The following is a 26,054-nucleotide window of genomic DNA, read 5'->3' as shown; positions in this document are numbered from 1 at the left end:
GCAACATAATACTGTTGAGTTCGTTTCACTCGCAGTTATCTAGTGATTGTATACATGAGGTGTTTTACGTTCGTTATTCATGATTATGTAGGTACGTTACTATAAAAGCCTTTTGGTAGGTATGTTACTATAAAACCGTCCAGTAACGAATGATTATTGAAAAACAATTCGGACTTTTACCATCAACACTCGGTAAACCATAAAATTTACAGGCCTGTTGTCTTAAGCGTTGTACCGGGTGAGAGCCTTCAGCGCTCCCCTCTCTTGTCCGGCCAAGTAGTTAATGCCATCTGCGGCAAATCTACAATAAGTCACGTCAAAATGTAAACTAACACCCTGTATGCAGAGGCATACTATGTTATGGCAGAGGCCAGTACATTATATTTTTGAATAATTATGTACCCGAGCTATGAGAAAATATGTAAACATCACGTTAAATCTGTACAACGCCATCTATATTGTTGTTGGGGAACGTAGGTTGGAAAGTCCCTCAACCAATTCCGACTTTCAATGTGAAACTGTCAAAAAACTTGATATTTGTTTGGGGACAGAATTGCTATAATGAAATGTTCAGTGTTTCCGTTTATTTATATTGTGTGTGTGTGTGATTTATATTATAATATTTCATTCTGATACTTAAAACATTTCCTCATTGTCACCAGGGTTCAAGCCCAGAATGCTGCGCAGACACTGTGGGCATAGAGAGCAGTAGCGCGGCGGGTGCGCCGGCGCCGCCGCCCGGGCCGCGTTACAAGTTAGCCACTGAAGGCACGCTGCGCGTCTGCTGCTTCCAACACACGCGCACCGTCGTCGACAAGATACTAGCTACCAAGTTCCTGCGCCGCTGGGAGACGCATGTCTTATGCTTGGATGATGATCAGATCCTTTCTAAAACTGTGAGTAGTTTGCAAATTAAACTTACTTCTAGGTATGAACCTTTTTCTTTCTGGCTAAACTTTATAGCATATGTATTCTCTTTTAAATTTGAATACAGTCATCCTGAATTTGTAATATTTAGTTCTCTAATTTGAATGAAAACAAGAAATCAATATTAAAGTTTTACACTGATTATCCTACCTTTATTGTTATGATATGTATTGCAATAGGATTTGAATAGAACATTTAACATAGGTACCATATCCACTATCACAATGAAAAACGGCAAAGATACGTCAATCATAACAACAAAGATGAATTATTCTGGACTTTGAAAAACATTCGTTATAAGACTTATAAGATGCTTTCTCTTCTTTTCCTTTCTCCTCAACAGAATCACGAGCAATGAAAATATAAACTTGAGTTCAAAAACCTTACAAATCAGATCATGACGTTAGTAAATTCCATCTTTAGAACTAAAACAACCTTTACAGCTAGACTTTCACTAAGAATTGAATATTTAAATAGCCTGCAATCTTCTCGACAACTGTGCAAATAAAAACATAAGTAGGTACGTCAATCCGATACCGTATTACTCATTGGGGTGCGTAATGTATGAAAAATTTAATCAGTCATGTTTTTGTAAAATATTCAGCAATGTTACGAATCTTGACAAGTGTTCAAATATATTTTATATTATAAACTATACCTACTTATTTAGGTAAAAAAAAAAACTACCTGCTCCTTTATTCATTAGTTAATCTCATAATCTATAGAATAGGCGAGTAGCTTATTTTTAGATTAGAATATAAACTAAACTATAAAATAAACGAAACTAATGTTAATTAATTATATTGTATTGTATATCTTTTCCATCTATTTATGGCTTTATAATACATGAAATTCCAAAATAAGTAGGAATTTTGTGAATGTCCAAAGATTTATTAGTATTGATATGATCTAAATGATGCGGATTAGTACACATTTAGTCGCATAAAAATAGTATAATAGTATCACAAATATCAAGGTGTTTATTTACAGACGTATCTGCCGACATGTTTTGTTTTAATCCGATAAAGCGTACAATACTAAAGATAATATGTCATCGTAAACATTAGCGGATAATATCCTTGTTTCTGATCACAGGTATTATAAAAAACTAATATTAGGTTCCCTGTAAAGGTGGACTAAAAGTGGGTTATATACCCTATAATACTTTTTGTTTTTGAAATCGATTGGCTAAAAATGATAGACAGCATAGAATAGCTTAGTGCCAGTCGCCGTCTATAATTAGGTACGACCTACGCCTTATGCACAGAATATCTCCATGCTGGACAAATCATGTTTTATGAACCGTATGTTTCCACTGAACAGATAAGGTCGATTCTTTTACGATTTCCATTTTTTCTCCCAGGCAACAACATGTTATACGTGTTCAACTCACAAAACTACGATCATTAAGTTTTTATCATTATGACGTTTGATATTTAAAATGGATGATTATTTATTACTTTACGAGTAAGTACGTGAACTCACCAACGAGGTCAATCAGTAGATAAGAGAACGTTCGTGCGTCATTGCTTTTATATAATTCTTGCAACTGTTTATCCTCGTAACTTTGTGCATAGTGCAATGATACGACACCTCGGCAACAATGGGGTAGGTACTTACTTACATAATTCTACTATGTTCATTTCGTATCCTGTAAATAGCTTTATAATCCACGAAAGCAAAGCGCCCGAGAGAAAAACATAAATATTTACATTCACCTGCGTAGATGGATATTGTTGTTCGAAACAGTTCCTCTTTGACGTCATTTAAACATAGCCTTGCCATACTAAGTATGGTGAAAATATTTATTCTAATCAGGCTCAAAGTTCTGGACAGTTGACGCGTGATTTTACCCATTTACCATAGCGCACCATACGACGCACTATCTGTATGCAAAATAGATACACCACCACACTGTGACGTTGTACAATCCACAGAATGTGCTTAGAGATAATTTAATGAGATCCTAAATGTCACGTTGTACGGAGAAACAGAAGCCAGCGAATATATATTACGAGTTTAATGAAGTGTGGCGGTGGCGAAGATGCGGTAGTGAGGGGTATCTGAGCAGAGGGAACCAGACTAGACTGTGCCACGCGAATGTCAAGGGTCAGACGCGGTTAGACACAACACAGACAGTTTGATTGTGATGTGCCTATATGCTACACTTGACATGCCCTGGGGGTTTCTCCCCTTCTCTTAATCGCTCCCGCTTCTCTTAACTGTATAATAAGGGACTTAACAGGTTATGTTACCAAAAATAGATGGCGCTGTACAAATTTGCCTTCGTTTCATCTTCTAATTTCATGTATAACAGACATTATGTATCTTTGATCTTTGTTTTTGGGTATAAATGATGACCCTTGTTATTAAATCCAGGCACAACGATTCTTCCACCCATTATTATTCTTATTTTGATCGAAATAAAGCGAAGCAATTTAGGAAGCAACATAAGTCTATACACATCTTGTCCAAATATCAAACAACAACGATCTTATTAACTGAATCATTACATTATATTTTTGAATAATAATATACCCGAGCAAATGAGAAAATAGGTAGGTCATGGTGCTAATTCCTGCAAATACCATCTAATTTTATTTTAAGTTATATCTGTCATTTTCTTATCCGCCGAAAAGGAAAGGGACGGGTAATTGACAAGCATAAAATTTATGGAACACACGTCAATTTTAAGCACAAATCTAAACCAACCGTCTAAAAATTTTACATCCGTCAATAACCCGACACAGTTAAGTAGACAGCACGTCAAACGGATTGCATACCAGCGACGTACCTTTTGATTCGCCCGGGTTATTCATTCATTCATTCATTCTTCCTAAAATTAAGAGCTGTGAATCATCCGTCCCTTTCCTTTTCGACGGATATGAACATGACGGATATAACTTTAAATAAAATTAGGCGGTGTCTGCAGGAATCGGGGCCATTATCTGGTTAAATCTGGACAGTGCCATCTCTATTAATTAGGGAACGTAGCCTGGAAGTCCCTCATTGTCCATATCTGGCTTGTATTGTTTTCTTTAACTAGATTTGCATTCGATGTAAGAAATGAATCTGTGTGAGTAGGAACACGTTCTCACTGAACTAAACAATCTCACAGCAGAATGTCGTATGCTCTGTGACAGTGACCTTTTACGAAGTTGCTCTTCGATCTTACCATAAAAAGCAACACCGAGTCGTAAACAATAAGAACCATTTTATTGTTTAATTTCCGTGATGCAAATCAACCCATTGACGTAAATGATTGAAAGTTCTACATGAATGAAAACGTTAATAAACTCATTATTATGCCGCGTGCCTGCGTAGACGATAATAATGATGTGCTAAATTAAATTAGTTATAATTATAACTATAATTATTAGTTATATTTATAATTATTCCAATTAGAATTCAGTAAAAAATAGCCTTAGAAGTAATTCACACACACAAACAGCCTATATACGTCCCACTGCTGGGCACAGGCCTCCCCTCAATCGACCGGAGGAGGTATGGAGCATACTCCACCACGCTGCTCCACTGCGAGTTTGTGGAGAGAAGAAAAAAAAATAATAAAACAGACGAAGATGAAGGTGTCGTGTAGGCCGCCTATTATACTCTTGCAATTTCCCTTTTGTTTTTTGTTATTTTCAGTATTTCCTGTGTGTGCAATACAAGAGCCTATTGGTTATTTATCTTAGTATGGTACAGTAAAGCCTGAGAAATCGATGAATGATAAACAATGGCGGCCCTAGCAAAATATTTAGACCTGAAAGTGGCGACCCCTCAGCCCCTTAAAATACAAAATTTTTCGATTAGTTTACGTTTACCGAAATTTACCTATTTAAATCTTTTAAAAATGTTGTTTACGGCCACCTGGTATGAGATTTATATGGCCGCAACTAACCCTATGAAGATAGTTTGTGGCCAGGGTGAACCAGTCTTGGTTGATTTTGTCCCCCCCCTCTATTTCGGCGCCCGATGCCGTGGCACACCTCACACCGCCCTAGGGCCGCCTCTGATGACAAATGCTGCATTCTAAATAATGTTTCTACGTAAATGTGGTCATCGTAAGGATGATCTTAAACGGAATCAATTCAGAAGTTTTAAACAACTTAAATTTAAATTTAACATACATATGTTTTACATAAAAAACGGCCAATAGACCTATTGCTTTGTATAGTGACTCATAATACTAATTAGATATATAACAGATCACATTTCTATACTGAAAACATACTTTACATTGAAAAAATTGTATACTGAAAAAGAACTTGGTAGGTAACATACCTAATGATAGATCTATTAAATACGATATAATTCACATTTTTTATCCACTATAGTATCTATAGATAAGCATCATGAAGCAATAGGAATATTTGTTTATAAATAATTATCCTTAACCGTGTTGTAATGCGACTTAATTAAATTATTATTCATTATTGACAGAATATTAGGTTCATAAATTCCGATCGTTGTGAAATATTAGGCAAGTATTATTACACTTTAATGGCCGCTAGAGTGTACGTAATAAAAAGTTTGACGTCAAAGCTAACTCATTTGGAAACTAGGTATTTAATGGCTAAACTGGATTCAACGTACTTTTTATATGAATTATGTATAGAATGTTACTATAAATAGGGTAATGGAATCATTTATGGTTAGAGAGCATAGTAATACCAGTAAATAACAATATTTACCGCTATACCTACTTTATTTGTGGTATTAAATTTGTCGTTGCAAATTCATTACAGTCGTAGACAATAATATGAAGGGTTAACAAATGTGGAGGAAAAAATACGTTCATATATTGTTTCCCAGAAGTGAGGGCCCTCCATCATGCATGAGGCTTGGCACGAACAGGCAGCCTGTGTAAGTAAATACAGGTCAAAAGTAGGCTGTTTTGCTTGCTCTGATACATAGAGATTTTAAATTCAGTAGGTACCTACATAAATATGATCTGTAGCACCTCGACTGCCAATCAGTATCGCCGGTTCAACTTACTTCACAAACGATACATAAACTGTCGCTGGTAATCCTTGCAGCCACTTTTGATACCGAGTTCTTAGATGAGATGAACCGTATGATGACAGATAGGTACCTAATCAGCGTATCGATCGACACAATACTGCTGTCGGTTTTTGACACGCCCATGGAAGGAAAGCTTATACTCAGAAGCAATGAAACTAAGTATATAGGTAGGCTAAATATACACACTATAATAACCACTGGGGCAATTCCACGCCCGCGCGTCCATGGTGGCTAAGTTCGGATGGAAACCTATGGGTGGGGTGGGTAGGTATGCCTACGGGGTATAACGTAGAACCCTTGCCCAGGTATACGAGTGAAGACCTCAACGGTTGCAGAGGCGGGGATGAGAGCCATCGGCAACGTAGGACGGAAGGGGCAAGTCACAGGGACTGTAACCTGGAACCTGACAGAGGGGATCAGTAACTGTCAGTACTATTCAGTAGTGGAGGACAGGAGTCCTAGTACACTTTGAAATATACTACTCTGGGCGCCATCCCACTTGCGTCACACAGTACTGCGGTGCGGAAAGCAAGTTGGAAACCACTGCCCTATTTTTCCTTAAAAAGTAGCATGGAGAATGCTACACCGACAAGAGCGAGGCTCTTAAATTAGGGGGGGAAATATACCTACCTAAATTATTTCAAATATTACCTCCTCGTGGAGGAAACACATGTCTTCAACAGCAATTCTTCACACATCATTGTAAACAAACCTTTCAATTAATCAAATGTAGAAACACATGTTAAGTAATTCACAAAATCATTTATTTTTTACACGTACCGTTGATACTTGATACCGCACTTGTGTGTTGTGACGTCAATCGAATTGAAAACATCACGCGTACTTCCAGAATTCTACTACGAAAATATCATGTTTAAAACCAATAAATAGGGTTTATGTTAAACAAACGCGTTGGGAAATCCCACCAATATTATGTATCTATGACAAACAAGTGGGTTTAAGTAGGTATCTAGTTTATACTTATTCACATGTAGGTATGTCTGCAAATAAACGCTGGCCAGATCGATGGGATTATTACTATAAACTATACAAGAAAAAATTAAGATGAACAAGATCTATTTTTAACAGGAGAACAGCTAACAAACACGCTCGCGAGTACTAGATTGATGTAACAGGGTTTCCCAAAGAACTCGTTTATATCTAGGATAGTTTACGTTTTGTGGAACATATCATTTCGTTCTGATAACTCCGTGTCTATACCAACGTATATCTTGACTATTTCTTTACGGGTAGGCAGACTATGAATTTCCATATTTTGTTCTCCATCCTCCTCAATACCTCCATGTTATTTTATCCACATTCATGTACCTAATATTTTCTAAACACATTTTTGTAAACGCATTATAGAATATAGAGCATAAAATGTACTAACTTTGTATGTAGATAATATTTTTGTTAACTTACAATGTGTTATAAAGTGATCGTTTACGAGACACTGCATCATTTTTATCTTCAGATACAAATACTAAATTCGGCTGCCCCATTATAGATAACGGTTGCGAGAGTACGAGCGATAATAGAAAATGGACGAGGAAAATGTTAACAATTTCAGCAGCTTAAAGTTTATACCTATATTAATCTACTTGGCAATCTCATATCTGAAAACGCTTTATTCTTAGAAATAAAATTTACTATTGTTCGATATCAGCACTGATATGATTAATAAAGTGATGTGCGCAGTTCTCAATTTAGACGTCTAGTAAATATAAAACAAACAAAAATGATAAGGAATCAAAACAAATGTAAAAAGTAGGTGACCTGATAGGGTTTAGTTTATACTACGAGCGAAATAGTAATCATGTGGAGGAAAACATGGGCGTGATTTGTTTTGAAGATTGGAGATAAACGTCTACGATAACGTCTAGACTTAGGTCATGAACGCAAAATTAATGTACTGTCATTCTTTACTGTTTGGGTTGATGTAGTCTACAAAATAATAAAGATTATAATCTTAATTCTACGAACGCAACAAGCATACTCTGGCAGTATTCGTTCTTCATATAAAACTACCGGTTGCCATAAAATGAAAAGAAAATATTTAACAATGACGTGTAGTCAGGAAATGTTATGTCCGCAGTTGCGCAGGCCGCGGTGAGTGCGCGGGAAGATGGCCGTAGGATCGCCTCTGACGTCATTGTAGAGGTCGGAAGCGGTGTGGCAGGGCATTGCTCCGTGACGTCACACACGACGTACGCCGCCGCCTCGCTCTTCAACAAATAAGCGGCTCTCGCCAAGGCGGAGCACCCTTCTCTCTCGTTGACCTAATTTTCTATCGAACACTAGATATGAAAATAGGTTACCGCTCTCTACTAAATGTAGTACAATATTCTATGGGTATACGAGTTAATAACCTACAGCAATGGGCCGTATACAAATGATAACAATACCATGCTTTAATCCCTTGGTAGACAGTGTTGGTAGGTCTATCGAGGTCAAATTGTTGGTAAATATTTTAAAGGCATATTGTCTAAAGATGAACGTGTGACGCCAAGTATAAATTTCAAAGCATTACAGTTGAAATCTCTAACAAACAGAATGACTGAAGTAAGAGAGTTGTCGCTTTATTTTCAATGTAAGTACTACACGTTAACGCATACTTTACAGGGCATGTGTAAGCCTATGAATATGTAGCAGTCTGCACTACGGCGGTGTGGAATGAATAGCCGCAAATGGATGATGATTGAATGTGTATTTATAGAACGCAGTCTGCCGTTTTAACAAACAGCTGGTTCTGTTGACCTAATTGTTCAGCGTCGATTGATGGCATTCTTAAACCTTTTTGGTACATAAAAACAATCTCTAAAGGGAAACTGTTTTAAATATCTACTTATTTAGCTCTTAGCCTGACATTCGTTCAACATTATTAACAGGGGTCTTCAAGATATTATAATAATAAATATTGTTACTTGTTAACTTTAGCTTTATAATGGCCCCGATTCCTGCAGACATCTCTTAATTTTACTTTAAGTTATACCTGTCATTTTCTTATCCGCCGAAAAGGAAAGGGACGGATGATTGACAGCTCTTAATTTTAGGAAGAATGAGTAAATAAATGAATAACCCGGGCGAATTTTTAGACGGTTGTTTTAGATTTGTGCTTAAAATTGACGTGTGTTCCATAAATTTTATGCTTTTCGATTACCCGTCCCTTTCCTTTTCGGCGGATAAGAAAATGACAGATATAACCTAAAATAAAATTAGATGGTATTTACAGGAATTAGCACCAATATAACATACCATAGGCTCCTAAATGTATTCCCAATCATAGGTATATCCATCGCATGATGAACTAAATATCCACGCTTCACCGAACCTTTTGTTAGACCAACGTGATAGGTGGTTGATGAGCCGCATCGCCGTTTATAATGTATGTAGGTATGTATTGTATCTTCTTAAAGGTTTTTAAATAGTTATGTATGAAACATACATAGGTATTACCATACTACTGGTTCCTTTCTCCTTGCATGTGGTAACAAATGACTAATCAACGGACCATACACGCAACAACTTTCTTTTGTTTGTGCAATCCAACTTTTTTGATATACTGATTCTTAGGTATATTGAAATACTGTCTCCAGAAATAAAGTTATTCACCTTTAAATTAGGGACCAGAATAAAGTGTATGTGTGTATGAATCTACATGTATAAAAGCAAAATACCACTCATTGATTAATCACGAAATCTCTAAAACTACAAGTGCTAGAGTCTCAAATTTTGCATGGGGGTTCCTTTTGGGACGTCGCTACTCATTATGACGGGATTGTGTGAAATTCAACCCCCAAGGGGTTAAAAAGGGTGTTGAAAGTTTGTATGGAAATTTTCATTTTTAAAGTTAGAATGATAACCCGGACGGACAGCTAGTGTTTGTGTATACCTAATGGAAAAGTTCTTTATTCAAATAATTAACATAAAAAGCATAAAAACGCATAAAAACTAGTCATTAAATAACCCGCCCCTCACTGTTCCCGGAGCAAAGGTGCCCACAACACTAGCCGCATTACCGCGCTAAATGGCAATGGCCAGCCTTTGGACCACGAACAAGCCGGAAAGGGAGTCAGCTAGTATTTATATATACCTAATTGTTAATATTTTGTTTCAGCCGTCGGGAGTGTTGGACCAACCACTGCCACTGAGCGGGATGCAGGAGGTGTACTGCATCACCCGCTGGGACCCTGCTAGGAAGTACTGCCTTCGCATCGTCATGTCCCTTGGTTCGCTTCTGTTGCAGGTAGGACACCAATTCTTACTCCCTTGTTTGCTGCACCGTGCAAAATCTCGCAATCTCGCTTCTCCTTTTTATCCAATCTGTATGCGTTAAGCTTTAATCACAAAAAGGAAGCCTAGTTTCTTACTACTGATAAGATCGCCTATTATTCCATTTTATTGATTTCACATAACATAAGCTCACGACAACCTTTACCCCAAATGGGGTAGTTAGAGGTACATCCGTCGCAAGATGAATTAAGTATCCACACCTCACCGACCTTTCTGTTATATCAACGTGATTTATTTTAAGGCGTACTATAAAAGTAAAAAAGTATATTGCAAACAGCTGACGGACTTATAATTATAGTCATAATATCCTTACAAAAACCAAACCCACATTGTTTAACTATTGTGTCTGGAAAACTCGTCCTTAGGAGGTTCATAATTTATAATCATTTATTCGCAATATAAAATAAAGCTATGAGTGCTCAGCAATCTGAATGACAAATGATTAAAAACTTTAAAGGATAATTCATTAATTTTGACAGATTTGTTTTGACTACCTTAAAAAAGCATAGAAAATAACCATCGTTTACTCTTTTCAGGCCAATGACGCTTACACAAGGGACCAATGGTATCATTCCATTGTATGGAAGGTAATATATAAATCTAATATACCGGGTGTTAGTGACATCGTAACGAATACTGAAAGGGATGATTCAGACCATGATTCTGAGTTAATATCTAGTGGAATTTTCCGTCGCAAAATTCATGAAATTTTGAGTTTTGTTTTTAATTATTTTCAATTCCATATTGTGCTTTTAGCTGCATAGAACCCAAATTTCAATAAAAAAAACAATAATGACAAATTATCGAAAATTTTCGATGTAATGGAGACAACAGCTGCTCGAACGGGTCAACGGCCACACGCACCGCGCCGCGCGCCCCGCTCCGCACACCCCGCTCCGCGCGCCCCGCGCCGCACGCCGGCGGCGCGGCGGCGGCGCGGCCTACAAAGTAGGCACTACGAACCGATCCTATTTCTTTCTCTGTCTATCGTAAATTATAAATTTATTTTATTCTTATTCTTAAATGGACGGATAATCAACAGGCATAAAATTTATGGAATACACGTCAATTTTAAGCAGAAATCTAAAACAACCGACAGAATTAATTTACCAGCGAGATACCTTTTTGATTCGACCGGGTTATTCATTCATTTACTCATAGGAATCAGGGCCATTATCTACCTAAAACAGTTGAAACAGTAAATAATTGTATTCTTTGTTGTCATTAGAATAACTAACAACCAACTAACACAACCACCACAGATTAGGTAATTAGTTACCTACTACGTCAACCATAAAAACAACCAACCACCAACTTAGTATGTAAGTACCTACGCAAAACCTCGCTACACAAAAATCGAGCGAGATCGCGTCTAGAATTGGGCGGACACTCCGCCAGAGTGTTGCCTATCGATATTCTATCGATACCTAGTTAAAAAAAAAACAATAGTAGGTACCTATCGATAGATCTTTTAGATCAATACCCATTATTGTTACAAAGCAAGACCTATCGGTACTATCGCTAGTATCGATCTAAATGTACTATCACTACTTTCGATAGTTTAGACAATTTTCAAGTTCAACAATTGATAATCTACCTATCGATAGTTCGGCAACTCCGCCGCGTAGGCAATGTCGGCATGTTCAAAGAAAAAAATTGTCCGAGTGGAGTGATCTTATTTTTCTTGTTACATGTTGGTACCGTACCGAGGTACTAAGTACTAAGTTATTCGTAGTTTTAAATCTCATTGTTAAATCATCAGTAAAGAACTAATTAAACCTATCCTGTTTTGTGTACAATATTCATGTAACGGCTACGTGCTTACATAAGTACCTAGTAGACGGGAGCAACGACTTAACGTACCTTCCGAAGCACGGATCATTTTACTTTCGGACAATCAGGTGATCAGCCTGTAACGTCCCAACCAAAGGCCTTATAAACAGATTTTTGTGATATGTCCCCACCGGAATACGAACCCGGACCCTCCGCATCCCATCGCTCAACCACTGGACCACATAGGCCAAGAAGGTTCTAAGACATAATTAAAGGATCCTGGGACGCAAGACCTCCGATTTAGGGCTTGTTTGATCTGTCTTGATGGATACTCGGACGTGAATAGCCTCACGGATCAAGGGCAACGCGCGCCAATAAAGTAGGCATTACGAACAGATACTAGGTATTTCTTTGAGTTGATAGGTATCAAGTGAAGTTTCCTGTCGCCAAATTCATAAAAAAAATAGATTTTTTTCAGTCCCATATTGTGTTTTAAGCTGCATAGAACGCACATTTAAAATAAACAAATAAAAATTACTAATTATTAAATTTTATCAATGTCATCAATAATAATAATAACGTATCTACAACTTCAGCTATGCGCAGGTGAATAGCCGGCGCACGGGTCAAGGGCAACGCTCGCCAATAAAGTAGGCATACGAACAGATACTATTTCTTTCTCTGTCACTTGCACCATAAACATACTCTCTCTCCCTCTCTAGTCGTCGGCTCGACTCGGCCGCGGCCAGTGCGTCGTCGGCGCCCTTAGTCGGCGCCTTTGATGCTTTGCGCTAACGCCGGCCGCCGCCGCGCGCTTCCGCTCAGTCGAATACTAAGCTTGACCCGAATCGCGTGATGTTTTTCGAGGATATTTTTTTCGTGTTTGTGAGTGTTTGTTTCATTCTGTAAATGAGTAGTGTCGACTATGATGATAGATCATAGACCATTTACTGCGCAAAAGTATGGAAGATTGTTGATGTTTATTAAAGAGCAAGGTGTTGTGTTTGTGAGTGCGTGTGATACCTACCTACCGCGGAGGAAACGCGATGTTGCATTCCTACGTGACGTGACATGTTCTAGGGTACCTACCTAGGTACTTCATCCGAAGGAATAACAATTAAGGTAAGGCAAGAGTAGGGTTTTTATTGTTAATAAGTTAGGAACGTTTTAATAACTGGTAGGTAGGTACCGTGCGTGAAAAATCGTGGCAGTAGGTGTTCTACTTCAACAAACAACATTTTTAAACGTTGAACCACTACTAAGCATCTAAATACAAGAGAATGAAAACTCCTACCTAGATATCAACATCGTATCTCACACGCGTAACGTAGCCGCGCGTAAGTTTAGCGTCTGTGTGGCGCGTTGTTCGACTTACATTGCGGCACAGTAAAAATTGAAAATCTTAATTAAACATTTGCGACAAGAAAAACACCCACCATCGTTTTTAGTACAATAAAATAGGCGTTCCATTTTTTTTTTCGTTACGATGTCACTAACACCCTGTATAACAATATAAGCGTGAGTTGTTTGGAATGCCTTGGTTTACTTAAATATGTGTTGTTTCTGTTTACAGAGAAATATGATAAGATACCGCAATTTCCTCACTAAGAAGTATAAGAAAGAAGTCGTCCTGAAAGAGCTGAAGGTAAACAAAGATACTACGCATACAAAAACATATCTAGTTATGCCTAACTTTACACAGTTCTTCACGCTCCAAGTTTAATTATATGTAAACATTACTCGACTACTACTACTTACAGTACCACTACTTATAGTAGGTACCTATAAACGAGAAGAATGAAGGTCCTTGTGAATCCGTGCCGGTTGAAAAGTGAATATTGACCTTACCCGTTTGACGTCACAATCTTCTTAAATAATTTAAATTACTACCTTGTTTTTTTTTTTCATAGAAAAGCAAGATAGGTATTATTTTGTTTTCGATATCTAATGACATTTTGATCGTTTGCAGAACATGGTGGACTTTGTCATGACAACCCCATTACAAGATGAGAGCGTGACGCGTGCGCCGATGCAGATTCTAACCGATCTTCTTTCGGAGGTAGGTAATTAAAATAAAATGCGCTAATATCATGTAAATAATAAAAGGAAAGCGTAAATTACTAACTCATTTAGTAGTACACAGAATACGGATGTTTCGTATCAATTTATTATGATAATATTACGAGGAACCAAGTCGCAAAAAGGCCGTGACCCACTAGTCGATCCGGGATCGGTATCCAAAGAGCGAAACGTTATTAAGAGGAACAACAATCCGAAGAATCACACGTCATCTGTAAACAAAACTTTCGAAGTGATTTAGTTACGTAAAACGCGAAAGGCGATTATGTCAAAGCAAAGTTTCCAACGGGTGTTCTCGGAAGCAGGAGTGACGGCGGAACATTAACTTGTTTACACGAAGAAAGCCAATATAAATCAACGACGCAAATTCAGTGATTAGGTACGCCAATTCGTACTGTAACGAGTAAATACTAACCACGTACTTTATACTTAACGCTGTGAATAATTTTACAATTGAAGAATAGGTACTTACCTACCTATGAAAATAATTGCATTTTTCATTCGGAACGGTTCAGATAACAGATTTTCCTTTTTTCAAATTCCGCTGCACATATTGACATATTTGCATTTACTTACATACTTACTGATAGTTTCATGGTCATAATTAGATTCAAGCTAGCGATGTTAACATGAACCGAGGAAATCCAGTTACGCACGTCGGAAGCAGCGGTACATAAAATTTTATCATTCGTCGTAAACAGAACTTGGCTAACACCATAAACGTATTTTTTAGTCTTCTGCAAATATAAAAATGTTATTTCCTGCTGATAAGCGGCTGGTATGCACTCTGATACTATCGGCGATTTATGTCGAATTTAAAAATAAATATAAAGAATAAAAAATGTTTTTAAGTTACCTCTAGTTATATTTTACATTATTTGCTCGATTTGTTTAGAAAAAAGAGAGCCCCGATTGGGAAGAATGGGCAGAGAACGCAACGAATGCAGCGGCCCCACTGTTAGCGGAGCGCTGCGCCAATGGCGAGCTGTGTGCGTTGCTGGCGCGGTTGTGCCGGCGGAGACCGCGCGCCGCTCCACTACCCGCGCTCGCTCCGCCTGTGCGCCGTGTCCTCACCCGAAACGTGGACTTCGCAAGGGCACCAAACGCTCGACAGCTTGTTAAAGATTACATCAGGTAACTAACATTCTGAATTTCGAAACTGTAGATGTAGAGAATATTTGCTTTATAAAAGTGAATAAGTGAAGGAACCTACTTTACTACCTACAAGCTTTATTAGGGTTTCATACCAAAATAGTAAAAAAAGAACCCTTATGGTGAGACTATGATGTCCGACTGTTCTTTAATCGAAAAGCATGCACGTACTGGCGCAGCAATTATGATATTAATGAGCACGTCCCCATTTGTACAAACAGATGTACTCAACATAATGATGGACCAGAGCATTGTATCGAGTTTCTATGATTGAGGCCGTTATGAAGGACGCAACCACTAATAGGATCGTTAGTATACATTTGGGTCGGCCAAACACATTATGAAATATGTTGTTCGAGCCGGCCCTGTGGAACGCATTAGCCTCGAAGCCTCATTTGGTTACAATACAGGTTATGAGCGTCATCGATATAAGTCAATTCGCTGCACCTGCTATAAAGTAGGTATACCTATATCTAGGGATCATCTTCAATGACGTCAATGAGCTTTTAAGGAAATTGGATTGTTATTTTTGTGAAGTCGAAAACCTGCACTTGACGATGAACAAAGTTCTTCGTTTGTTTGTACAAACTAAAATTGAAATAAATAAATAAATCCTGTTTCCTTAAGTAGGTACCAAAGTATCAACACTGTCACGCAGCCATTTGTTATGCGCTTCAAAACAATAAACAATTTTATAGCATTATTAATGGCGACGTTTGTCTGTTGTAGTGCCCTGAGTGCGCACAACTCAGGGCCGGCGCTGGTGCGTCGGTTCGTGGAGGTGACCCACGGGGGCCGCGCGTCGTGCCCGCACCCCCGCGCCGCCCCCAACCTGGCCGCGGTGGCCCTAGCGGCGCTGGATGACCACTACCGCCACAAAACTAGCCCTCACGTCTGCGACAATAAAGAGGACGAAGTCCTATGTTTCGCAGATATCCTAGAACACATGTACGTATATTACAGCTGTTTTTTGTTATAAGTTAGCACTTGCCTTAGACAGGGTAAACTTGGCTTGAAAACTTGGTTCTAATAGGTGGTGCACAACCAAGATCACAAGTAACGTTTAAAGTGATTAATAAAGGAGTTCCTTCCAAAGCGCACCCAAAAACAGCCAAAGGACTTGAAAAGACTTACATACTCGTCATGTTCGTGATAAAAAAAATACGATTTCTTATCTCAGGTGTGAATACGAAGATTGGTTGGTGATCGTCGGAGGAGTGCTGCAGCCAGTACCACTCTGCGCTGGTGCTATGGCGTGTCCACGGGTAGCCAACAGGCTGATGAGCGTCCTAAACGCGTTGGCGCGAGATTCCCGATGCGCGGCTCATTCGTGCGTGGCCCCTGCGCGGGCAGCACGGCCGTCGCCTCCCTCGTGGCTTAGAGCTGCCGCCCCCTCCGACCCGCTCCTGGCATTGCCCAACCAAGAACTATGTCGTGTTTGGGGTGATATGGTAATTATACACACTTAATAATGTTATTCTTGGCAGCTCTCGACTCTTCCATAGAGGAAAAAAGTGAGTTATCTTTATTATGCGGGTGACGGTAGCTCGAGAGTTGAGAAACTCTTGCTACAAAGTTGTCTTTGTTTAGTGGACGAAAAGTACCAAGTTCGTAAATAAGTAGGTATAATAGGTATCTACGGAGTGTTTTTAATAAGGGCATAACAAATATTATTTTTGTTTCAGATTGGAAGTTTGCTTAACTGTTGCTTTAAGAGGAAAAGCTTTCTACAGAGTATGAGCAAACAACTGCCTGATTTTGTGTTGGTTGCCTTGACTGAGCACGTAAGTACCTAAGTAATTTACGCTATAAAAATTCGTCTGTCTGTGGACGCGTCTAGACTGTTCTTACAGTATTATTGGCCCCGATTCCTGTATACACCTCTTAATTTTAAGTTATACCTGTCATTTTCTTATCCGCCGTAAAGGAAAGAGACGGACGATTGGCAACTGTTAATTTTAAAATGAATTAATGAATCAATTAATATCCCAGGCGAATCAAATGGGTATCTCGTTGGTATGCAAACCGTTTGATGTGTGCTGTCAACTTAATTAGGTCGGGTTATTGGCCAATGAAAAATTTTTAGAGTTGTTTTATTTTTCTGCGTAAAATTGATGAGTGTTCCGTAATTTTTATGCCTGTCGATTATCCCTTGCCTTTTCGGCGGATAATAAAATGACAGGTATAACTTAAAATTAGATGGTGTGTACAGGAATTAGCACCATTATTTTCATAATCACTTTTACAAAAGCTCTCTCTTTTCTTCCGGCCTTTTCCCAGTCACTTTTACAAAAGCAATGCTAATAATTATCTATTTCCTTCAGCCGGCTGCTTTAGAGTCCCTATGCCTAATGCTGGAATGGGAGGTGGCAAGTGGTGAACAAACTCAGTTGGAAATTATTGCGGCACTCCAAGGAACAGAGCAGGGTCAGAAATGCTACAGAGAGCTTTGCGAAAGACAACAGAATCTGCAGAGATTGGTAAGGGTTTATGCTTTTTCAACTCGTATTTATGAACAAAAACTTTATTATTTTTATGTTCTGTAAGTTTTATGTTTTTACGTAGCGTATTTTTTTAAACAACACAACTGTATTTTTAACCGTTCCTAAACAGTGCCCGTTGTAAATTCCTCTAAGTTTAGAGTAAAAAAAATCGCATGCAAATCCATTGAATGGTTCTTGAGATTAGCCGGAAACATCTACTTATAAGACGGACTTCCTTTTATTTTTATTATATATGCGAAAACTATAATTGAAAAGGAATAGGGTAGGGATATATCCCATTTTCTTCTAGGACTAATTATTTGTCGTAATCAACTTTCAATTTAACTTTCGAATCGTGGGAAATCTAACAAACTCGTTTCTTCTAGTAACCAGAAAGGATATTCGCGATATTTGCCGTTTTCCTCTACAGCGGTACCTATAGGCGGGCACAAACTTAACCTAATTTTATTTTGACAGCTCCTAAATTAGTGCCATCCTTCACTAACAATACGTGTAACAAAGAGATGGAGCTAGGTTTAGTCCTGTCAAATTAGGTTGGTGGTTGCCCGAATCGACACTATTAGGATGAATTATTTGGAACAAACAGTCTTCGAGTTATTATCGATTGATCGACGCTTTAACGGACCCCTTATTTCCAGCAATCAGAAGGCGGTCCCCGCCAGCTGGCGCTGCCGGTGCGCGCGACTGATGAGGACGTAGCGGCCCTATTAGAGGCGGGTGCGCTCGGCAACCTCGAGTGCCTTTCCCTCGCCTTTACCAGCGTCACCAGCGCCTGCGCACATCACCTCATCAAGGTAGATTTTTCACATACATAAGCTCACGACTATATCCCAATTGAGTTAGTCAGAAGTACATCCATCGCGAGAAGAACTAAGTACCCACACCTCACCGAGCTTTCTGTAGGTTGTGCGATTGTTTACTTTGTTGGGTTGGTAGTAACGCAATGTCTATATGCGTAAATACAGGCACCTTGCCATAATAGAATGGGGTGATTCGAAGTCAATGGGACTGAACCAAGAAGAGAGAATGTTGTTGATAATAGTCCCGGGACGGGAAAACGATCATCAATGACTTAAGAGAAATCTATCTATTGTGTTCTGTGGATTAGCCCTATACTAAAAATCGACTGGTATTTCACTAACACTATAAATGTTTTATACGACAGCTGCCATCACTTCGCTACCTGAACCTATGGGCGACGAAGTTCGGAGACAGCGGTGTCCAGTTGATAGCAGAACACCTAACACGGTTGCAAGTCTTGAATCTGTGCGAAACGCCGGTCTCCGATAAGGGTATTGAAGCCCTCTCTGGTAAGCAGCAGTTGAGACTGCTGTTGTAGCAAGTGTCAGATAAGCCCTGGACTCCGGGTTTTATCAAGGGATTGAATAGATCCTAAGTATTTTCTTATTGTTTCAGGCTTGTCTAGCCTAAGGAGGCTGAATTTGAACAGCACCAAGCTGTCAGCCGAGGCGTTTGAAATTCTGCGCCAAAGACTACCCCACCTACAGGAGTATGACATCCGCTACACCGAGGCGTGGTGACGGCGCCCCCGCGACCCCGCCTGACAATCACAACGTACCATCACACGATCTCAAAGCCACTAACCAATGTAGTATCTCGTGCCTCCACACCGACGTTACTCTTTGTAGAGCAACCAGTAAATTATGCGACATTGCTGGCGTTACTCAAAAAGTAACTACGCTGAGGACACACCATGAGAATAAAAATGCCACAAACGTTTTACGTGCGAGTAAATTTTGTACTGAAAACCAGTGTTCCGTAGATAGTAAATTAAGTGTAATGTACAGATAACACTATTATTTCACAACAAACATCCGCTTACGTACATACACATGGCCCATGTTTGTTTAACAAGCGATTCATGAATCTGTGCAAATTTAAGCCGCGAGAACGCGGGGCGAGTGAAGTAACTGTGGCATCATATTACTCTACCTATTTATTATACTACTAGATCTTAAATTATTTCTTAGTTACATAGTTGGAGATGTACAGCGGATAGTATTATATTTAAATTACCTACTTGAAAACTATTAGTATTGTTAATATAGAATGAGTAAGGATTTTGGGCTGTGAGAAAAAGAACCAACACTCGAGTTTATGATGGAAGCATTGTAGGAACTTGGTATGCTCTCATGACACGTCTGCGATTTTTTGTTTTATTATAACGGCGCACAGTAAGTTAAATCCACAAAATTATTTACATGTAGGTACTATTAATTTGAATATAATACTCTAAATTATGAAATTGAGAAGTGTTGTACCTAGTTGGAGGCAGATTTATTCGACCTACTATAGACCCACTCACGGAATAGAAGAAAGACGTTGGAAGGGTCAAGTGAGCGCTAAACACGCGCCATGCAAGTATGAGCAAATAGTTCATACTTCAACTTTGTACTCCACTCGTCTGCAAACTTTACGACTACTCCAATAGATTACTCCAATACTCCAATAGACTGGTTACGAAACTTACGACAATATCGACTATCGTGCAAGGAAAATTAAAAACCTTAGTATGATCGTGTATTTATCAAAAAATACTTTTTATGCAGTATCGTACGAAAAGTAACGATAAAATTGCAGTCTATCACATAAAACATAGATTGTCGGTAAAGTGGTTATGGGATTTGAGAAGCAGTAGAGCTATCGTAGTATCTGTTTGCAGAGAGCGAGGTCGAACCCGCGGCAGCGGTTCTCATACAAAATGCGCGTTTGGGCTTTTCCAACCTATTTCTTCTATTCGGTGACCCCACTTAATAATGAGTTTACTGAATGTAATGTAACACAATACCTAATGTTTCAGTCGTATGTAAAGAAATTAGAAAATAACCTAAATATAATACTATGAACGCCAATTAAAGGGTATGAATATGGATATGTGTCCATATCATATCATTAAGTTAGGTGTAAGAATTGGAATGTTTTATTACTCTTTGACAATATACCCAATGAGTAAGCACATAGGTGCACGTGTGTGTATGTTACTGAACTGAGTTATTGTTATTCAAGTTAGTGTTATGAAGAGGTACAAGACTTATCCACATGTGTAAAGTGTGCCAGTTTTTAATAAAAAGTAATTTCAAGAACCATTTCGTTTCTTCTAAATCACAGTTAAGTACCTACCCATTGTCGTAAAACCAGTAATGTAATTACCGCCAATAATTTTAGATTAGATTAAAGAGAAAATGTGAGAATAACAACAAATCATAATTTACTAAGGAATATATTTTGAGTAAGTTTAATACTATGTGTATGATACATAATTTCTTATTTTTTACACTCTTCATCACTTATATGATTTATATCTGATTCGCATGTCGTGGCTTCGTTTCATTTTACAAACTCTAAAAAGTATTCCGTAATACAATAAACACAGCATGTATGTATATTTTAGTAAGTAGTACATGCTCTGAAACTATCAATTTCAAAATGAACGACAAACTGACTATCCAGGATGGTGCACAACTAGCGTTTTACAGGAATATGAGGTCTGGTAGGCGTCAGACCGTTCGTCCGCGGAATGTCGGCGACATGTCGTCGTGGCGGCACGCAGCACCCTGTATTATTCACGATACACCCCTATAATCGTATATTTACCTAAAATATTAACAAAGTAAAATATAATAACACGATCAAGTACTCTATCATGAAAATAATTATAAGATAATAAAACACGGTATTTCATAGACAACTATCAAACCAGTGCCCGACGCCGGGCGACGGGCAATGCGCCTGCAACATTCGCGCCGTAGGGCGCACGTTATGTTAGTACATATCACGTGATAGATTTAACACCATCCATAGTTTTACCTTAAAGACAAATTAACTATGACAATTTATAGCTAGGCATATCAAACTCTAAATAAAATACACTTAATCCTGACAGATAAGTTGAATATAAAATGTAAGTATAAGTAATTGCAAGTGATAGATTTAGGATAATAAATAAAAATTTACACAATAATATAGAACTTATTAATCCAATAATACATCAACATACATAAAAAAATCAGTTAATTTGTTAAATCATATGACTACATAAACATAATACAGAAAATAAGCAACAGTGATAATTGATATTGTTTAGTTACAAGGGACAGTCTATTAATCTTCTTCTATACTTAAATACACATGCAATTGTCGTCTATTTTATCAGATTTTATAAGTGAAAAATGATTCAAAATTAAAATAACATTTGTGCCTTATAAAATCATTTCAGTATCCATATAATGAAGGCCAATAATGATACTGTCCACGATAAGACACTAATAATTAAAAAATATTTTACAAGGAATGGGCCTTGTAAATAGTTTTGAGCTCTCTCTAGAACACAGTATTTTCTCAAAAAATCTATTGGAATAAGTAGTTGATTTGAATGCATGTAATACTGGACTGGATACTGGTTTAAATTATAAACAACGATTAGCAAACTTTGACATAACATCAAATTTAATATCTGTACACTCAAGTAAAATATCCTAACCAATAAATCTACAAACTGTGATTTCCTCATAAGAGTCAATTCAAGTTTGTTTTTACCATTCACTGAAACATATAATTTTGCATCCGTATGTGAGATTTTGAACCCGATGTGGATAGTTTTTTAATTTCCCTAGTTGCCAGAGAAAAGTGGAGTACGAGTTACCGCTATTTAGTGAACGCGGCGAAGACTGCCCACATAATCTCGCAGGCGTCGGGTCGCATGGCCTCCGCCTCGAAGTCGAGGTCGAGCAGAGCGCGCACGCGCCGCGTGGCCAGCTCGTAGTCCTCGTCCGACAGCGGCGCGAAGGCATTCTCCAGAACATCGGCCGAGTGCGCCAGCATCAGCAGCGCTAGCGACCGCTTGTCCGCGTGCGCCACGTCCGTGATCGAGCGCCGTAGCGCCGCTTCCTGCACCTACACACAACAATCAATATCACACTAACTTTTTCTTCCTTGTTACCTCCAAGGCGTATACAGCTTTTCTCAAAATAGCCACTATGACACTAGATGCACAAACATGTGCAACAAATATCAAAACAATAATTTGGATGTTATGCATACTTGTGTCCATAACACAACTAATATCCTGTTTAAATACTGATTGTTATCTTGAATGCTTATCATTCTTCCCCTACTATAATTACATACAATTTTATTAAAGTATTTGAATGTTTTCTATTAGTGATGAAAATTTCATGCTTACCTTTTTAACTAAGCGGCATTTAACAACATTATCTGTCAAGGGGTGTGTGGTCATATCAAACAATAAAAAGTTCTGTTTCTCAGTGGTCAGGACTCCTTTTTCTACAAGATTTTTAGCAAGCCTTTCACGCACATTCTTCAGTTGATATTTCAGTTTCATAGGATTCCATGTCTCACCTGAAAATGAAATAGGATTATACTTTGAGAAAATAATTTGTAAAAAAAACCTTTTTGTTTAAAGTAAAAAAGTTGGGAGAGATTCCCAGTCAACAAACAACCTATTCTAAACTGATTTGGGATATATTTAATGATAGAGTATACTCTGTATTCCATCCCACTGAGAGGAGGCCTGTTTATTATTTAGTACAATAATATCACATGTATAAAAGGAAGAAAGATTGGTATACGAACAGTACTAAGTCATGGTGGGTAAGAGCATGGAAAAAGTCAGTGCACAAACCATGGTGGCTAGAATTATGATGATGAAGAGGTTATGAATAGTTAGCACTGCACTTTTTTACCTTCTTTCTTTATTTACCACCTGGGTCTTAACCCAGTTTTCCAGACACTGTAGTTAAACAATGGAGATTTGTTTTTTAAAGGACATTGAACCTTACAACCTTCATCATCTCCCTAGCTTTATACCGTTTTCATGGGGTCCCCTTACCTAACCTAAAGGCCCAGTTTTTTAAAGAAGCAACTGCCTGTTTGACCTTCCAAATCGCGAAGGGAAAACCAGCCCAATACAGGTTAGGTCATACCTCTGAAACATATCTTGAGAATGTGGGTTTCCTCATGATGTTTCCCTTCACCACTGAATATGTGATAATTCGAAAATCATTGGTTTGGGCCCTCACTGGGAACTAACCAGTGATATCACATCTCACTGGGGCTACTGGGCTGGGTTAACTTTATTGGGTATTGAATAAAAAACCTTATTAGATATAAATGAAAAAGAAATATACAAACCACTTAGGTATTCTATCCAGCTCTGCACCGTTTCTGGAGGGTCAGTACTATTTATATGTTTCAAAGCTTCATCTAACAACACATCACCAGTAGGCGTATCTAAAAAACATTAAAATAAACATTATAAATCTAATCACGTACATTCATATTACCAATATTACAGCATTATCTATGAATATGGTACGGATTATGTTTCAAAGTAAATTGTGACAATGTGTCTTATGTTCAGCATTAGACCCTCTATGATTTCAATACATTTACTGCATCGTAAATATTTAAATATGTTAGTACTTTATGAATAGCTTTTGTTATGCCAGTACCTACAACAAGCAAAACAGCATTAAACATGCTGGCATTCTCTTCACCGTAGCTCATTATGAGTGTTACTAATTAATTAACCAGTAATAATTAGTGAGTCGAAAGTGTTTCCCAATAATAGGTACATGGTTGTTTTTTACCTTTTTAAGCAAACCTTTAAATAAGTGTAAGGAAATAATATAAGTAATGGTAATTAAAATAAAATGATACATTTGTTTTGAAAGACATAACATATATGTGATAAATACTAATAAACATTGTGATAAGATCTATACTATGAATATTAGCAAAAGATTGTACTTAGTAGAACTATCATAATTCCGTATGATACGAAAACAAGCTTCTACCACAATTCAAATGTTAGCAGGTCAGCAGTGAAAGTACTTAGGAAATGAATAATAGCACCAGCACCCACTGACAATTAAAATCTTGCCACAATCAATTGCGTAAACTCTAACACTGGGAAAAACTCAAGATCATAAACTAGGTATAATATTAATACTCACGTTACGCTGAAAATGCAAACATACCTGATTTCAGAATAACTTTCCTAGACAGCAGCCCTTTCCTCCGCATACCAGCTCTCTCTAGCTCTACGCGGCCTCTCAGCCCCAGTTCAATAAGAATACATCCTCTTAAGCCACTGGATATGCAATCATTCCAAAAAGATGTGTAACCCTGAAATGACCATCACATTCACAAAACACTTAAGCAAGTCACGACTCACGACATTGGCACTACAGGTATCATCAAGAACAAAGCGAACCACATACTTCCTTATCCTTTAGCCCTAGCAGTAGCACTTCTTCCATGAGAGTCAATCGAGTTTCCTTTGAATCCCCGTCATCATAATTTTTATCATTTTTCTTATCATCGACGTCGTGGTTTTCCTTTACTGAGCCGTCGTTATTGCTATCCTTTATAATGTTTCTTCGCTGCACCAACCCTTCACTTCGATTCATCTTAACATTTAAAAATTCGGGAAATCACTAAATATTTGGAAATTATGTATATTTACGATATTTTTGGAATATTGTAAACGGAAAGTTGACGTTTGGCTACACGACGTATTTGTGGAAAAACATGGCGCACGAATGACAATTAACGTTTCGTTTCACTAAATTACATTATTAATATTTATTACTTAAACATCTTATTGTAATTTGGATGAATAAAATTTACTTAAATATTTAAAACATAAATTAAATAAAACTCTAAGGAACAACCAATAAGCAACATAATTTTAAATACATTTGTTATATGTGCCGAAGAAGAGGAAAACGGAACGTAATTTCGCTTTTGCCCTTTACTTTTGCCCAATTTAGTAAAGTTTTTAAATCTTGCTTTGCTGTTATTATAAAATTCCCTTCTCGCTATTATATTTGCTTCATTACTATAATAAACGCTACATTTTCAAAATTTGCATAGTTAAGTACCTACTTAGGGAAATTCCATGGAAATTCACGTCCGTAGCACAGTTGGGGTGAATAGGTTGCAAGTCGTAGGTTGCAAGAGATAGAATGATTATGTACGCCTAATAATTCTTGACTAATAATTTTGCTCTGATATAGTTTATCTTATTCTATAAATTGCCAGAGCCGATCAGCTTGCAAAAGCAACATACCTACCTACATATGCATTTTCGACCTTGCAAGCGGGGTCGACGTTTTTTCTCCTGTTTATCGGTAATAATCAGCCCACTTTGCACCCAAAATCGAACTTAGTCTGCCAGACAACATGCCCTGAACTGAGATTCGCGCCCAGCAGCGCCATCAATCACATTAGTATTGGTGGTAGGTGGCTATACGT

General features: G+C 37.9%; 2 protein-coding genes across 2 annotated transcripts in view; one reads left to right on the top strand and one right to left on the bottom strand.

The window, feature by feature from the left end:
- The window catches only part of LOC126376174 (C-Maf-inducing protein-like), a 30,665-nt gene extending 9,805 nt beyond the window's left edge, over positions 1-20,860 (top strand). Inside the window, exons 2-14 of the mRNA XM_050023391.1 lie at positions 663-896; positions 10,073-10,201; positions 10,785-10,835; positions 13,595-13,666; positions 13,991-14,080; positions 14,996-15,234; positions 15,982-16,200; positions 16,433-16,703; positions 16,938-17,036; positions 17,577-17,732; positions 18,395-18,550; positions 18,922-19,066; positions 19,173-20,860. Of these exons, the coding sequence (XP_049879348.1) occupies positions 663-896; positions 10,073-10,201; positions 10,785-10,835; positions 13,595-13,666; positions 13,991-14,080; positions 14,996-15,234; positions 15,982-16,200; positions 16,433-16,703; positions 16,938-17,036; positions 17,577-17,732; positions 18,395-18,550; positions 18,922-19,066; positions 19,173-19,297 (1,986 nt within the window). The 3' untranslated portion in view covers positions 19,298-20,860. The remainder of the gene's footprint in view (positions 1-662; positions 897-10,072; positions 10,202-10,784; positions 10,836-13,594; positions 13,667-13,990; positions 14,081-14,995; positions 15,235-15,981; positions 16,201-16,432; positions 16,704-16,937; positions 17,037-17,576; positions 17,733-18,394; positions 18,551-18,921; positions 19,067-19,172) is intronic.
- Positions 20,861-20,981: 121 nt separating this feature from the next.
- Positions 20,982-25,339, bottom strand: LOC126376184 (Golgi phosphoprotein 3 homolog sauron). Its single transcript, XM_050023402.1, has 5 exons — positions 25,019-25,339; positions 24,776-24,923; positions 23,928-24,026; positions 22,960-23,135; positions 20,982-22,670 (listed from the first exon to the last, which is right to left on the bottom strand). The coding sequence occupies exons 1-5, from the start codon at positions 25,205-25,207 to the stop codon at positions 22,422-22,424; spliced, it is 861 nt and encodes a 286-aa protein (XP_049879359.1). The 5' UTR covers positions 25,208-25,339; the 3' UTR covers positions 20,982-22,421.
- Positions 25,340-26,054: the final 715 nt, after the last annotated feature.

This window comes from Pectinophora gossypiella, chromosome 2 (genome assembly GCF_024362695.1).
Source record: "Pectinophora gossypiella chromosome 2, ilPecGoss1.1, whole genome shotgun sequence".
In the NCBI taxonomy this organism is placed as follows: domain Eukaryota; kingdom Metazoa; phylum Arthropoda; class Insecta; order Lepidoptera; family Gelechiidae; genus Pectinophora; species Pectinophora gossypiella.
The sequence above is the reverse complement of the archived record's forward strand: the minus strand, read 5'-3'. Positions and strand labels throughout refer to the sequence as shown.

Excerpts from the sequence above, each read along its gene's own strand:
- LOC126376184 (XM_050023402.1), bottom strand. The coding sequence starts at position 25,207 with ATGAATCGAAGTGAAGGGTTGGTGCAGCGAAGAAACATTATAAAGGAT. Across the intron at positions 24,027-24,775 it reads GAAAGTTATTCTGAAATCAG|ATACGCCTACTGGTGATGTG; the intron begins GTATGTTTGCAT and ends AATGTTTTTTAG. Across the intron at positions 23,136-23,927 it reads CTGGATAGAATACCTAAGTG|GTGAGACATGGAATCCTATG; the intron begins GTTTGTATATTT and ends TTTCATTTTCAG.